The following is a 15,861-nucleotide window of genomic DNA, read 5'->3' on the forward strand; positions in this document are numbered from 1 at the left end:
AAGAAAAAAAAAAGAAAAACAAAAAAAGTAAAAAAAATATGAAAAATGTAAATATTAATAAAAAATAAATTAATAAATAAAAATAAATGTAATAACAATGTAGTTACATAGTCAATGAATAATTCTGTATTGTAAGTTGTAACACTTAAATGATGAAAAAAAAAAAAAAAAAACCGCCATGATATTAACGATTTAATTGTATTTTATCAACTTTGATTGTAGAAATAATTTCTAGACGTTAGAAAGAAAATAAATTTTCACTTAAATTATAATTTTTTCATATAAATAATAATAAAATTAATTCTCAATTTTTTATTTATTTTTTTTTATTATGGTTTTTTTTTTTTTTTTTGTATAGAAGATCGTGATTGGCTAAAATTTATTTCATGATGGCTGCTGCGACAGCAGAGCCCTCTTCATGGTCACTTTGGTCAAGCGCAAAATTGCGCAAAATGATGGCGTCATAGTGCGAAAAAGCTTACCCCTGTCAAGACGTGTGTTGGGCTCCTGTATTTATAAAGAGTAAAAACTAGTCAAGACGCTCATTTTTTTTGCTGATTATTTGGTATTGTTTCATTCACTTAACTCATATTTATTATTTAATCATTTAAAAATAAATTTTCAACGTATTTTAATTAATTATTTAATGCAATTTTATCATGAAATTGTTGCAAATCAAGTGATAAATTTTGTTGAAAAATGCAATTGCATATAATGGCTGCCGCGTCAATTTATTGTTGAAAATTTATTTTTTATTCATTCATTATTTTTCCGGTAATATTATTACGTTTATTATTTTGTGTTTTTAATCTTTCTATTTTTATTATTTTTATTTATTATTTATATCTAACGGGAAGTGGGTAGTTTTTTATTTTTTTTATTTTTCAATGGTGTCCTTTATGCAAACCGGCGTCTCTAGCCAGCTTCGACAACGTCGTTTGAACTTTTTTTTTCAAGCGATTTTGGCTAATGTTTTCATGTGTTTTCTTTCACATGATTTATTCGTTGATAACACCCGATGATTATGAATATATATTTTACGAATATCGGTGCAAATAATAATTTATAAATTATTTTTTGAGGCATCGTAATAACGGCGTCGTTGTTGTAAGCCGGCGTCTCTAACCGGCTTTGGAGTTGGGCATTGTCTAAAACTTTTTTTTATTTTAAACGATTTCATTTGCTTTTTTCAAATGAATAATGCGTTAATAATATTCGACTATATTATCTAATATTTTATATGAAAAGTGCAAATATTAATTTATAGATAATTAATTAATTAATTAATAATTATTTATTTATTTGATGTCCTTTTTTTTTTTTTCTGTCTTTCTCCCTCTGTAAAATCAATATATGCGTAGAGGGAGAAGTATGATTGCGTTCTCTCTTGCGTCCTCTCGTTGCTGTTTTTTCCGGCAGGTGGCTTAACTTTTTCGATCCGCCATGTTCGATAAATGAGCGCGCGATTCAAACGATGGACTCAAATTCTCGTACTTGCTTACTTGATAAAGTCAAATTGAATTTTATTATAATTAGTTATTTTTTCATTAAATAATTATTAAAATAAATAATTAATGAATATTGACTAAAGTTTTTTTTTTTTCTTTTTTTCTATTTATAAATTTATTTACTTTTTTTTTTTCATAATTTTCCGCAAATAATATCATTGTTATTTGTATTTTTGTCTACTGGTAAAATTAGTCGTCAATTAATTGAAAATTATTTTCCAATCCTTTGGTTGGCAATCTGATGAACAAATGTCGAACAACAATTGCGTAACGTAAATCCAATAAATATTCACATCAATTAAAATATTTACCATTCAAAGAAAAAATAATATTTAAAAAAATCGTTTATGAGAATTAAATAAAAGATATTTTGGTCCACAGTACAAGTATTTATTTATTCTGTACAAAATTTGAGTTATAAAATATTATGTCCCACTTTTAGGTCTTGTATACCACACCGTCTTAAATTTTCATTTTTTAATATAATTTTTTTTTTTTTTCATTTGTTTTAATAACAATTATTTATCGTCGTGAAAAAAACGCGCGTACTTTTTAAAAGAAAAAAAAATATTTAATATTTTTTCAAGTATAATTTATCATAATATTACCACATTTTTGTAATTTTTTTTTATTTAAAAAAAAAAATTTCTCTGTTTGTTTTACAGTAGGCCATAGTTAAACAAGCACGCGCGTTTTATTTTGTTATTGTGGCTTTCATTGAGCACACACATTATTAATATTATTTCTTTTTTTTTTTTTTTGTATACATATCATTAGACGACCTATTTTAATTTACTATTTTTAGCGACGTTCAACAATCAGTACAGTCATGAGTATTTTTTTTTTTTTTTTAAATTTAATTTTCGTGCATTTCTTTCTTTTTTTTGTTTAATTAATTAAAAACAAGTAGTGCGTAGGCCCTCCGTGACACACAATTGGACAACAATTTTGTTATTATTATTATTATTTTTTTATTCAAACAGTGATTGTGCTTTTTAAAGTGAACTTAAGTTCCAATAAATCAGTATTTTTTTAATTTTCGTTCATGACACATCATTCACGGAGTACATTTCTATTTTTTTTTTTTTTTTCAAAAACTTGATAAGTATGTGGCAATGATCATGTACTCTAAAAAAAAATAACAATTGTTTAGAATAGCTATTGACTTTTTTAATTCTCTAAATTTAATTTGAACGACGTTGAACGTTAGTAAAATGTTTTTTTTTTTAAATATCAATTGCCCCGATGAAATATATACTTTAACAATCGCAGAATACCAAAACACAAAAAAGGACTTTTTTTATACATAATATATTGATGATATTTTTTTTTCTGTGGTGAAACAGTTAACATGATTTTATACATTGAAAAATTCGTTGATAATCGGAGTGTGAATTAATTGTCAACGAGTCGAGCATTTTTTTTTTTTTATTTTTTCCTCACAATATGATGCATTTTTTGGAAAAATAATTACACTTTTCCATTGAGCATAAACAATTAATATGAATTTTTTTTTTTAACACTTTCACATTTACTTATTTTTTTTCCAGATTATAAATAGTTTTTTTTTTTGTTTCTTTTTCTCTCATATGAATATTATATTTCCACATATTTATTCGTTATTTCTATGGCACTTTAAAATCTAATATTTTATGTACACATATAAATGAATTTTATTATGTACACATAAAATAAAAATTTAGGCTGAAAATTATAGACAATCGGATGTTAGAGTAGTACAAAGAAAAAAAAGAAAAAATTAATTGTTTATAGTATAAGAAAAAAAGGCAAATTGCTTGTAGATCATAAAACCAGTCGTTTTCATTATGTCATTAATTTTTTTTCAATTTTTTTTTTCACTTATGCTTCTGACTCAATAATAATAAACCAGAGTTTAAGATATTTTTTTTTTCGATTATTCTCATTTAACATTATACTTTTGTTGCAAACAAACGACAAATAATGAAATCTTTTTAAATAATTTTATTTTTTTTTAATTATTGAGGAATGTTGATATACAATATTATACATGTTTATGAAAACGTACTCGTGCAACAGCAGTTTACCGTAACAAAAAAGAAAAAATATCATATTTTAATTGAAAAATAAAAAAAAGTAAATTTCCTCCGTTGTCTTTTTTTTAATTTTTTTTTTTATTTTGCTCTTTGTGACGCGTCGATATATCAGTGCAGTGTAATTGTATGTTTTCTGTAAGCTGCAAGTAATGTATGTAAATACAATAACATTGCACATATTATTATTCAGTTACTATTGTACGGTATGATTTTTTAAATGTAATATATATTTTTATTTTTGTTATTTCATGATTATCCTGTTTTATTATTATTAATTTTTTTTTTTGTTTTTTATTTTTTATTTGCTTTTAAATACTATTGCGCTACGAGTGGACTATTTTTATGATTTCTACATTATTTTGTATGCATTGTATGAATTATCTGTAAGCCGATATGTCGACGTCTTCTTATTAGTATTACGTTACATCGGGGGTTCGGTGAATAAACAATATAGGAAAAATATAAAAAAAAATAATAAATTTCATTTTCTTTTCTTGTTTTTCTCGAGAGCTTATTCAAAATAAAAAATTAAAAAAAGAAATAATATTAAATCATATTAATCCAGATATTTATTGATTAATTAATTTTTTTTTTTTTTCTCGTTGTTATATGAACTCACAAGTGACTAGAATTATAATATCTTATTCTCATCAATTTCATTGTTTCAATAGTCAAAACAATTTTGCACAAAGAAAATATTTTAAAAAATAAAAAAAAAGCTAAATGATAATAATTATTTCGTGTTTTTGTATTGGTTTTTATCATTAAAAACTTTTAAGACATCAACGTACATTCACTTTAATAATAAATTGTTATTAGAAACCTATTTAATACTTGCTATGCATCTTAATTAATTTATTTAAATTGTCTCTTACTCTCTTATTAATTATTGATTTGTTTTATATTGTGTTTTTTTTTTTCTTTTTTTCTTTTTTATAATTTTATTTACATGACGTTTATATCAATATTATTCGCGTAACCCCTTATTAATTTTTTTTTTTTTTTATTAATTAAATTTTTCAATCATGACGTTGATTATTTTGAAAAATAATTTTGTCGATATGATGATTGAGTCAATGTTTGAACGGACGGCGAAATAAAATAAAATACGAAGTAATAAAACGAAAAATTCGGAATAAAAAAATAAATGAATTTTAAGCTTGAGCGATGTTGTTGAAGTGGGATTTAGAAATGGATGACAAAGAATTAGGAATGCAAAAAGGATCAATTGGAAATGAATAAATAATAAATAAAACAAAAAAACTATAATCGCTGTTTGTGTTGTCACCTTGTCTATTTACTATTTAAATTGTTTGAGCCTAAATAATTATAAATTAAACTGCATTGATCTAGGATTTTTTTATTTATGAATGTTATTTTATTAATAAACATTCATGTTAATCTATTTTATCATTGCTATCACGCATTACTCCCCCTTTTATTTTTTCATTTTCATTCAACACTTATTTTTTTCTTTTTTATTAATTATTTATTTATTTATTCAAGTTATCACATGATTTACAATGATTTAACAAATGTGTACACAATGGCAGTCGATATTTTTATGATTTAAAAATTTTATTTATCATTTAAATAAAAAAGGTCGCTTTGAATTGAAGGCAACAGCAACTTGAAAAGCTTCATCAGTCTTTGAGACAGGTTTTTTAATTAATATGTACACATTGTTGTTAATCATTGCAAATCAATTGTGATTTACAAATATTATCATTGAATTTTTATATAAATGCATTGTGATTATTTCATTTATTTTATTACTTTTTTTTTTCGTTGCTTCACGCACCATCACATTGAGGGATTTAAGACGCTTTGACAATCAGTGGACATGTTTAACATTTGGCCAAAATAGACCGTGTAATACTTAGGCATACAATACTGTATTGGATAACGCTAAATGCGCGTTTGCGTGCTTTATTTTTTTACTAATTTTATCAATATTTATTATTTTTTTTGTTCATTTTTTTATAATTCAATATTCAATATTTATTTTTGTTCTTGTTTTTTTTTCATTATTATTTGTGAATTGAATTGAGTTTTTAATTGGTGTTTACGTGTTATTGTGGTGAACAACGAAAACATTTTATAAATAAAAAAGAAAAAAAAAAATTGGGTAAACATGTAGCTAGCAATTAAAACTGCAGCATTGCAGTGCGCAAGAAGGTAAATTACTTTAGTCACGGTGATGATAGTAGGGGGCTCGGGAACATTTTTTTTTTCTTACTTTTCTTATTTCATTTTCTTTTTTTTTTTTTTCTTTTTGTTTAATATATAACGTACAATATTTACAGTCATTTGTTTCGTTTTGTTCTCCTAGTCTAGAGTGTGATTCTTTGTTTTATTATTTCATTATTTTTTTGTTTTTTTTTTTTCGAATTAGCAACAATCTCGTGTCTGTGATTTTCAAGATCACAAACACCACTGACTAATAACACAAAAAAAAAAAATATATATTATATAGTAAATACATTTTATTGTTGGTTTTTTTTTTACTTTTTTTATTTATTTATCTCAACTCGGATGTGCAGTCGAATGAAAAAATTTAATTCAAGTCAAAATAATAAATAATATTTTTTGTTCAACATAATTTTCTATGTTTATCTTCTCTTGAAAAATAATACAATATTTTTTTTTTTTTATAATAAATAATATAGTCGAATATAAAATAATTTGATTTTCATATGAAAAATCATGTTTTTTAAATTTATAATTGTTAATTTCATTTTCAATTAAATTAATAAAGGAGAACATAATCGAGACAAAAAAAAATTTGATTAGAAAAAAAAAAAAAAAAAGAAATAAAATAAGTTTGTAATGAATCTCGCTCGACTTTCACACTCGTTTAATTTGATATTTAACTAATTAATTATATATAGAATATCAAATCGGATATTCCCATGATAATATATATAATATATAGATATCGATATAATAATAAATATAATACAGGCCTATAGATAGAATATAATACAACTATATTACAAAATTTTATTTTTTCATTTTTTTTTGTTCTAATTTCATTGGACTTTCTCAATTCGTACACTCATATAATCATTAATTTATCTTGCAAAAAATATAAATAAAATAAAAACAAAATTAAAAAAAATATATATATATATATGACTCATGCCAAGTTATAATTTGTCATTTTTATAAATCTTTTTCACAACAGCAATATCATGTAGAAATAATTCCAAACAGTGAATTTACGATTATTAATATTATTTTCTTTTTTTTTGTTCTCATCTCTCATACTCATAATCATAATAATTTTATTTACACAAATGACATACTCAATTTTAATAAAGAAATGAAAGAAAAAAAAATTATTTCATTGAGGCACACACGGACTTATTGAGCTTTTCAACAAGAGGAAAAAAGAAATCAATCAATACATAGAAAAAAAAAAAAACAAAAAGTAATTTATATTATTGTGTCAATTTGTTTCAACTATAGCAACTTCGTTTTCCCGAATTGATTTTATAATTATTTTTTTTTTAAAACCTCTAATATAATATTTGGAAATGTATTTACATTTATTTAATTGAAAACGAGATGTTAAAACAAAATGACACATTGACATCAATTGTTTTCTTATTTCCACTTGGAAAACTCAATCGTACGTTTTATTTAATGATTTTTTTTCCAAACCTCAATTGAATAATTTTTCTTTTTTCTTCTTTATCCTTTTTTTTTTTCAATTGAAATTTGTAAAAATTGCAAAATTGACGATGACATAATATTTATGGCCCAAATTGATATTAAGCACATTTTCATAATTATAATATTAATAATAATTTTATTTATAAATATTTACTTTTTTTTTTATCATAAATGACGAGGGCATTATTCAATTCGACTACTCCATTATCATTTTATTGATTTTAATTGTCTTCTACTATTAGCAGATGTGTATTAAATTAATTATTTCGTTGATAACTTCATCAATCTATTTCACTTTTAATTATTTCATTTTAATTAATAATTAATATGGCTTTATCAGTGTCAATTTGCGATTATTTCACATTTTTTTGTCGGTTGATTGAAAAACGTTTCCAATTAATAACAAAAAAAAAAAAAAAAGAAAAAAAAATACATACATGTATATAACACAATATATATATGTAGAAAAAAAAGAGCTTTTTTTTCTTAGTCTTTTTTTTTTTTTTTTTCTTTATAAATTCACTGTTGACAATCATCAAGATCGATGCTCGATGATCCTGAGAAATTAGTGAATATATTCAATTGTATAAATCAATAATTAAACGTAGGATAATCACAGAATAAGGGGGTTTTACATTGATGGACACATCATTTGATAATTGTCGGTTCACCGCATAAAATTTGGCAATACCATGCTGATAAAAAGTGTCCACGTAACAAGAGCCAATAATCTCGACGTACCATCCCATTGTCGTGATCCACTTGCACCATTTAGTGTTAATTCTTCATTTTTAACAACTTCATTTGGATGATCTGAATATTCTTCTGTAAATAAATTAAATTAATTCATTATTAACACATAAAGATACATATTTTAATGGTTTCCTTAAATTTAAAAAGAAAGAAAAAATAAAAACAATGAATGAGTGTAAAAAGCAAGTCTGAATGAGAGTAGTAGAAGAAAAAAAAAAAAAAAAAAAATCCAACTTGTCGACAGGTGAGAACAGGTGTCGTTTGTGAACGCGTAAACGCATTAATCGCGAGTGTAGAAGGTGCGATTAATCGTTGGTTTGTGTTTCTTAAAGTGGAGAAAAACAAAAAAAAAAAAAATGAGGGATGAGACTGTGTGAATGAGACGAAAAAAAAAGAGAGGCCGAAGGTGAAAAAGACTGCACGCAGTTAAAACATATAGGTATATAATGTACATTTATAAAATGAAAGGTGAAAAGAAGAATAATAAAAATGGGTGCCGCAAGCAGGCAGGTGTACGACTGAGCTAAAAGACGACGACCAAGAGATCGTATTTTTCATTTTTGCTTATTTTTTTTATTTTTATTTTCTTTCCTTTTATTCGATGATTTTTTTTTTTTTGAATTTATTTTTCCTTTCTCTCTCTTTATACCTCTTTTACATATATTTATTTTAATTTTGTTTTATTCATATTTTTTTTCAAGGTATACGTACTGTTTTTCTTCTTCTGGTTGACGGAGGTCTTGGGCGGTGATAAAGATGGTGAGCCATTGTAGATCGGTTGATGTGGATACGATGGATATTGTGGATATTGTGGTGATGAGGGAGTTGCTGTACCAGGTTGATGATGATAAATGTTGCCTCCTGGGTAATATCGATCACTTCCTTTGAAGACACTTGGGGGTGGTGATGCTGGAAGACCAACACCATTCATACCTGAATTGTTGATATTTGTTGAACTTGGTACTGTGCTGCTGCCACCATTTGTGAATGGGACTATTGAATCGAGAGAGAAAAGAAAAAAAAAATACATTATTATTATAATAATATGAGGTATGCGTGTGTATGGTATTTATTTGAATATTTTATTCACAATAAAATAATAATGCGATAAATAAATTATTATTTTGAAAAATAAAAAAAAATTACAGTTGTTGCGTGATGGAGCCGATGGCGAGGATCCATTGGTGTCGTTTGCACAGCACACCTTGAATACGACCTTCATGTTGTGGGTGGTGCATCGTCCTCCAATACGCCTGTGAAGATCGTCCTTGGATGAGGTGCTGATGAAATAGTAATCATGACCAGGTAAAAATTCCAATCCACCAGGTTGTGGTGTAAATGGTCTAAATGTTATCGTAAAATACATTGTTTTGAATGGCTTGTCACAGACAGCTATCACCCTTGGACTTGGATTCGTTATTCGACACGTTTCGTATTCCTCCTTTGACACCTGTCAATTAAAATTAATTCATAAATATTCATTCACACATTTCATTTGACAAAAAATAATTAAACAAATTACTCGTAAAAAACTTACATTATAAATGATGTATTTTTCGGTCTCATCATCATAAGTACCCGGTAAATAGACCGGACATATTATGTTGACCTGGTCATACTCGAACGCTGCATTATTTTTATTCACATCAATAATGTGATCAGTATTGTCTATTCGAAATCTGTAAAAGCACAAAAAAAAAAACGATTATTAGATTTATAAAAATGGAAAAATCAAGTTAAATATAAGATTGTCTGCGATAAAAAAAAAAAAAACATAACAATAATAAAATGTTAAAGACAAGACGACGAAGAAGGCGTCGGTGGATAAGTCTTTAGAGACGGATCCATTCGATCTTACAACCGGTTCTCTTCTTCTTCTTTGCAAGCCAACTCGGCTGGACTGCCTGCCGCGATTTCTATCCCTCTATTTTTTTTTATACATTTATTTTATTTTATAAACCCATTTTTTATTATTTTTTATTCACCTCTCTCTCTTTGTTTTCAACGTCGAATATATTATACAATGTATTACGCTCCCACAGGTCGATCGAATGACTTGAGTTACTAAAATTTGTGCACTAGCTGGTCTGCACCCTCAAACCGATCGACATCCTCACAATGTGTATCCAAAAGACCGATCAACAAAATACCTCAAGTTACTTTTTTTCGATTTTACGTTATTCTCTTTCTGCATTTTTTTAATATTATTTTTATTATATATTTTATTTATTTATTTATATTTATTTTTTTTTTTCAACATACATTATTCGCCATCGGGTTTGAAGCAAAATGCATTTCGACGTTTCGTAGTATTAACGGACGATCTCGTAAGTGGGCGTGTAAGGGCTCGAAAATTGGATGGTAGGACGGCCTCGAGCAAATTAACGTTTGGCGATAATATCCGTTCTTGAGTCTCGCGTGGTGTGGCAAACACAGGGCAGTCCCTAGGCAACCAAAGCATACATGCATTTTTTTTTTTCTTATTTCATTTTTTTGTTGTTGTTGTTATTGTATATATACTCATATATATTGTCGAGAGGTGAATCTTCCGTCTGTGTGAAAGTGATTGCGATGAACAAACGCCCACCTCAACCTTCGATTTCATCCCTTTACCCCTCATCGTCGTCATCATCACTCCCCCTCACACTGACAACAACTAAATTCACATTTATTCTCATCAACATTGTTGTGGATAATAATACCATTATGAAAAACAAAAAAAAAATAACAACAAACAATTTCATACGGTCAATTTTATATTTAAATAATATTCTATTTGTTTTATTTTAATTCATCATGAAAATTTATACAACAATCAAGTTCTGTTGATGGATTTTTCATTGAATTAATATATAATAACAGATAAATAATGATAATGTTTTGATTAAAATTATTTAAAGATATGAATTATAATTTTTTTTGGTTTTCATTGTTTTAGAATGGATATAAAGTCATAAAGAGATTTTGGGAGAAAATATTTCCGTGTGGGTTGGAGAATTAGGGTGAGTGTTTTAATGATTTATAAATATATATAATTGTTTTGACCGTTTTGACTATTTACTATCATTTGAATATATTGGTGATAAATGCTTTTTAAAAAGATAATTTTTTTTTACATTTTAAATACGTGCAGCTTTAATAGAGCACTTAAGTATCATCATTTAAAATAATTTTTAATTTAGCCTTTGCATTTAATACTACGACGAGATTGTAGTATTTGTATGTTATATAATTTTTTGATATTTATTTTATATAAATATTAAATAAGGGATGAATTTTTAAAATACTACTGCACTCTTGTATCAGGTTTTATTAAATTTTCTCTTTTCGAGGGTTGTAATTTTTTAATTTACTTTTTTTTTATTTTCGTTTTTAAATTGATGAAATCATTGGGATGCTTTGTATGTACACGTGTATATTGTAATTGGACTAACGATGAATTCACATCCAATTTATAAAACGATACAGTCGCAAGCAAATCCGACAAATTGAAATATCGAAAAAGTAGGCGTCACCAAATCTGTTGGATAATCGGCCGGCGTCGAATCTGAGAGTTTTTTAAATAAGAAAAATAAATAAAAAAATTAATGAAAAAATTATGTAGCATATATAACAAACACACTACTCTCTTTTCAAATATATATATATAACAGAAAACAAAAAATATAAAATATAATTTTTGATTGAGATGAGATAGAGTCAAGTAAGTAATAAGAGATGACTTTTGGGGTGAAAAATAAAAAAAAAAAGAAACTCATACTCATTGCAATGAAAATTAAAATAAGTAAAACAAAAATTAAAGTTAGGGATATATATTCTGGCAAGAATATCAAAGCCAAGGCAGTTGAAAGTTGGCATCAAAGAGACCGAAATGGGTGGAGCAAAAAGACACCAAGTAAAACCGTTGGTATTTGTCGTTTATATACGCGTTACAGTTTTGTGACTTCTCTATACATCTATCTTTATCATAATTTTTTTTTTACATTTTGTCTTTCATTCCTTCTATCATTTCATATTACAGAGTATGACTGACTCGTTATAGCGTATGTGTTTTCGTTATGAAAATGTAAAAGACAAATAAGACATTTTACCGAAATGTCTTGTTATAATATTTAAAAACGTAAACATAATGTTAACATTATTTTGATAATTGTTTTGGCGTCGAAAAATTTTCATTTAATCCAATTTTGACAAATAATGAAATGTTGAAAAAAAAAAAAAAAACATTAACAGATGATATTTACGTTTGATCTTTACTATCACACTATTATTAGTTTAAAAGTTTTAAATATTTATTTCAATTCGTCGACGACGACAGACATCTAGACATTCTCGCATGTGTGTATATATTTTCAGTCTGTAAAAGGCGGGGGATAGCCGATTTATTTTCTTTTAACTTTATATATATTTTATTTAAATTTCTTTATATTTATTTTGCAAGAGTTATTTTTGTTATCATTTGTCTTATTTTGGACAACGATTGAGACATTTCACTGTTTTTTCACACTATTATTGTGGTAAATGTGCAGTTATCTTGGTAATTTTCAATCCAAAAACATCTTGAATAAGTTTAAATTGAAGTGTACGATATGTGGCTTTTGGTATTTTGCAAGTCTGGTGTCTGTGTTGGCAAAACATCGAGTATAACCAAGAGATCACAAGAGCCGAAGAGTGAAATAAGTTGCACGAGACTTTTGCTAATTTATCAATGGTCCTTGACTCCAAACAATCCATGAAATAAATTACAATTTTTATCTCAATATCTTTTTTTTTTTATTTTTTTTTGTAATTAAATTTTAGACAAAAAAAAACAAAATCATTTCTCTAAATTTCATTAAACGAAAAAGATAATATAAATCAATTTATTCGAAATATATATTTAACAAATAAAGGATCTCATTTATTTTATTTTTTTTTTACTTTTGAGATACACGATACATACTTATATAGATTTGCATGGTGAGAAACCATAACGAAATATTTTACAAAAAGTAACAAATAATCAAAAATAAAAAAAAAAAAAAAGAAAAAGGTCCATCTACCTGGGGCGATTTGTGAGAATAAAATAACCCATTTTTACTTAAAAATGCGTAAAAAAATATATTTATATTACATCTTGGTGAAAAATCGATAAAATCAGCTGCAGAGTTCTTTCAAGTCAATTTTCAAGGAAAGAGACTATGAAAGGTAGAATATAAAAAAAAATAAAAGCAGATTATATAAAAAACGAAAGAAAAAAAAAAATGGTTAGGCAGGTGGGAAGGTAAATAAAAACAAGTAAAGAATGAGCATGAAAAGTCCTTGAGAGTTTGATTGTTGAGTCGGTCGGTTCCAGTGCAAGAATAAATCTATGTTGAATTAATAGACAAATGGAGGGCTAACGGTTAGAATTAAATGTTAAACGAAGAAGAATAAATGTTCATGCAGAATAAGGGATTCTTTGTCTGTAATATATATTTGTGTATGTGTGTGGTGCAAGTCGGCCTCAGGGTCCTCAGGGGGGCCAGACTTTTAGATATACCTGAGACTCCTCTCACATACCTGGAAGATACTCTCTCACCCTCTCATCTTTTGCTCCTCTCACAATGAAATAGGTTTCAGAACAGAAAATTTTTTTATCCAAAAAAAAAAAAAACAGAACAGATCTCAGCAGAATAACACACCCAATACTGTATACACACACGCCACCTTACCGCAAACACACATTTTATGTCATTTTTTTTTTTTTTCATCTTGGTCTGTTCCTTTTTTTATTATTTCTCTATATACTTTTCCTTTTTTTTATTTTTTTTTACTTCTTCGTTTTATTCGGCCTCCCGCACTCATCCTCTTCGCGTTTCTGTGTCGCGCGAACACTCGAGTGGAATGTTTTACGGATACAAATAATAAAAAAATAAAAAAATGACCCACTTGATTATAGGTGTAGAAGAACCCCCGCCAGGTAGCCAAAAAAGATACGAAAAAAAAAAAAAAATTATCCTCGCGAGAATTGTGAAATGAAACATCGTCACTCGATTCGGTTCGCTGGCTTTCAGACAACAGGAATGTAAAAATAAATAGGATTATATTTTAGACAACTTCCAATTATCCCAAACTTTGTCAAAATGAAACAAAAAAATAAAAAAGATTTGTGAACCTTTATGTTATTTTTATTTTTTAGAGATTTTTTACGCAACGTTACATACTATTAATATTTAGTTTTATTTATATAATTGTGGTGGTATTAGTTGTTGTTACTATTTTGAAATTCTGAAAATTTTCATTTTTCATCGAATGATGTTGCATGACAGTGGAGTAATAGACACATTTATCTCTTGGCTAGATTTCCCATCTATTTAAAAAAAAAAAAAAAACTATGTTCTTACAAAGTATTGTAAAATGGAAATAGTTTAAAACCGTTAGGGTTATATGCATTGATTGAAAATCTGGGAAATGTTTAAGGAACAAGAATCAAGCTGAGTTTTGATGCTAAAGTAGTTAATTTTACCTTCAGGGAAACACAAAACAGCAGGTATGCAACTATAGTTATATAGCCTGGAATTTAACTTTCAAGCTTTCAAAACATATGACAGAAAAAAACACATTCTTTGCTCTGTTCTAAAAAAAAAAAAAAACGAAAAAAACCACATCCTTTTTTATTGAAACGAAGAAATCGTGCAAATTCACACTTGTACTAATGTCCAAGTGTAAAAAAATAATTTTTAAAGTGTTGTGACAGCTGTAAAGCGTGTATATTCTCAATTTTAAAAATCCACGAATTTTAGACATGAATTGGCCTGATGGTCGTCGTACAGTCTCAATTTACAAACCAATATATATTCACAAATAATGCTTTCTGACCCAGCAACATTCTCAATTCGTTCACCAATAAAAAAAATTTTTTTTTTATTTCTTTTTTAAATTTTAAATCAAGGACAAAAACCCACTCTAAGATGACACATACATACTCGAATCTCAACAATAAGCCACTCGAGTCTATCGAAACTTTTCATTTTCTTCTGTTCATTTTTTTTTTTTTTTTCAAATATCGTTCCCCTATAGTGAAAGAAGAAGAAAAAAAAAATAATTCAAAGAAATTCAAAAAAATAATCTATTCTTCTATTTCTCGTCATGTTTCACACATTTTTTTTTTCATTTTTTTTCTGTTCTACCTTTACATACACGCGTGAATTGTGAATACATCCAGTGTAAAATTGTGATGGAGGGGAAATTTAAAAGAAATAAAAAAAAAAAACAACAAGGCAACAGCAGCAGCAGCAAAGCAAGTTTTGCAGGCTATTTCGCCCGAAAGCATTCTATATTTTTCGTCTCACTGTTGAATATAACTGGGGCCCATTGAGGATAGGAGGTATAGGGAATGAGGGTGCATCCTTGTGCCTTTGGGGTCCAGGTATAAATTTCCGCGGCGTCTTTGGGACTTGAAAGAAGAAGAGGGAAAGGAAAAAAAAAAAAAATAAAAAAAATGAAAAAGATATAAATATATATATGTAAAAAAAATAGAATAAAGTAAAATAAGAAATGAAAAAGGTATATAAGGGAAGATTAAAGGTTAAAAAAAGACAGACAAAAAACGAAACGGGAAACGTCCACCCATGGCAATCGATTACTAGAAACTTTTGGATCTTTTTGGCTCTCTCCGCCCCCTGCCCGCCGAAAAAATGAAAATAAAAAAAAAAAAACCCAAATACAACCAACATACACATATATATGAGAGACAAGATTCTCAGGTCGATAATACGCCCGACGCGTCCATCCTCACCTGGATGATTCTCAGAATTGTTAGTCACGTTATATTTCATCTGATATGGTACCTCTTTTTACTTGATTTTTTATTTATTTTTTACTCC

The 15,861-nt window shown here is 26.8% G+C and overlaps 1 protein-coding gene across 3 annotated transcripts in view; it reads right to left on the reverse strand.

The window, feature by feature from the left end:
• Window positions 1-2,344: 2,344 nt before the first annotated feature.
• The window catches only part of LOC122851596 (ephrin-B1), a 509,511-nt gene continuing 495,994 nt past the window's right edge, over window positions 2,345-15,861 (reverse strand). For 2 of the 3 annotated variants that reach the window (XM_044150938.1, XM_044150939.1), the window contains exons 3-6: window positions 9,552-9,693; window positions 9,161-9,464; window positions 8,726-9,007; window positions 7,737-8,086 (exon numbers count right to left, since the gene is read on the reverse strand). In XM_044150938.1, coding sequence (XP_044006873.1) covers window positions 7,929-8,086; window positions 8,726-9,007; window positions 9,161-9,464; window positions 9,552-9,693 — 886 coding nt within the window. In that variant the 3' untranslated portion in view covers window positions 7,737-7,928. Of the gene's footprint in view, window positions 8,087-8,725; window positions 9,008-9,160; window positions 9,465-9,551; window positions 9,694-15,861 lie in introns of all 3 variants that reach the window. The other variant, XM_044150940.1, reaches the window with a different exon arrangement.

The sequence above is a fragment of the Aphidius gifuensis genome, linkage group LG3 (assembly GCF_014905175.1).
Source record: "Aphidius gifuensis isolate YNYX2018 linkage group LG3, ASM1490517v1, whole genome shotgun sequence".
Classification (NCBI taxonomy): Eukaryota; Metazoa; Arthropoda; class Insecta; order Hymenoptera; family Braconidae; genus Aphidius; species Aphidius gifuensis.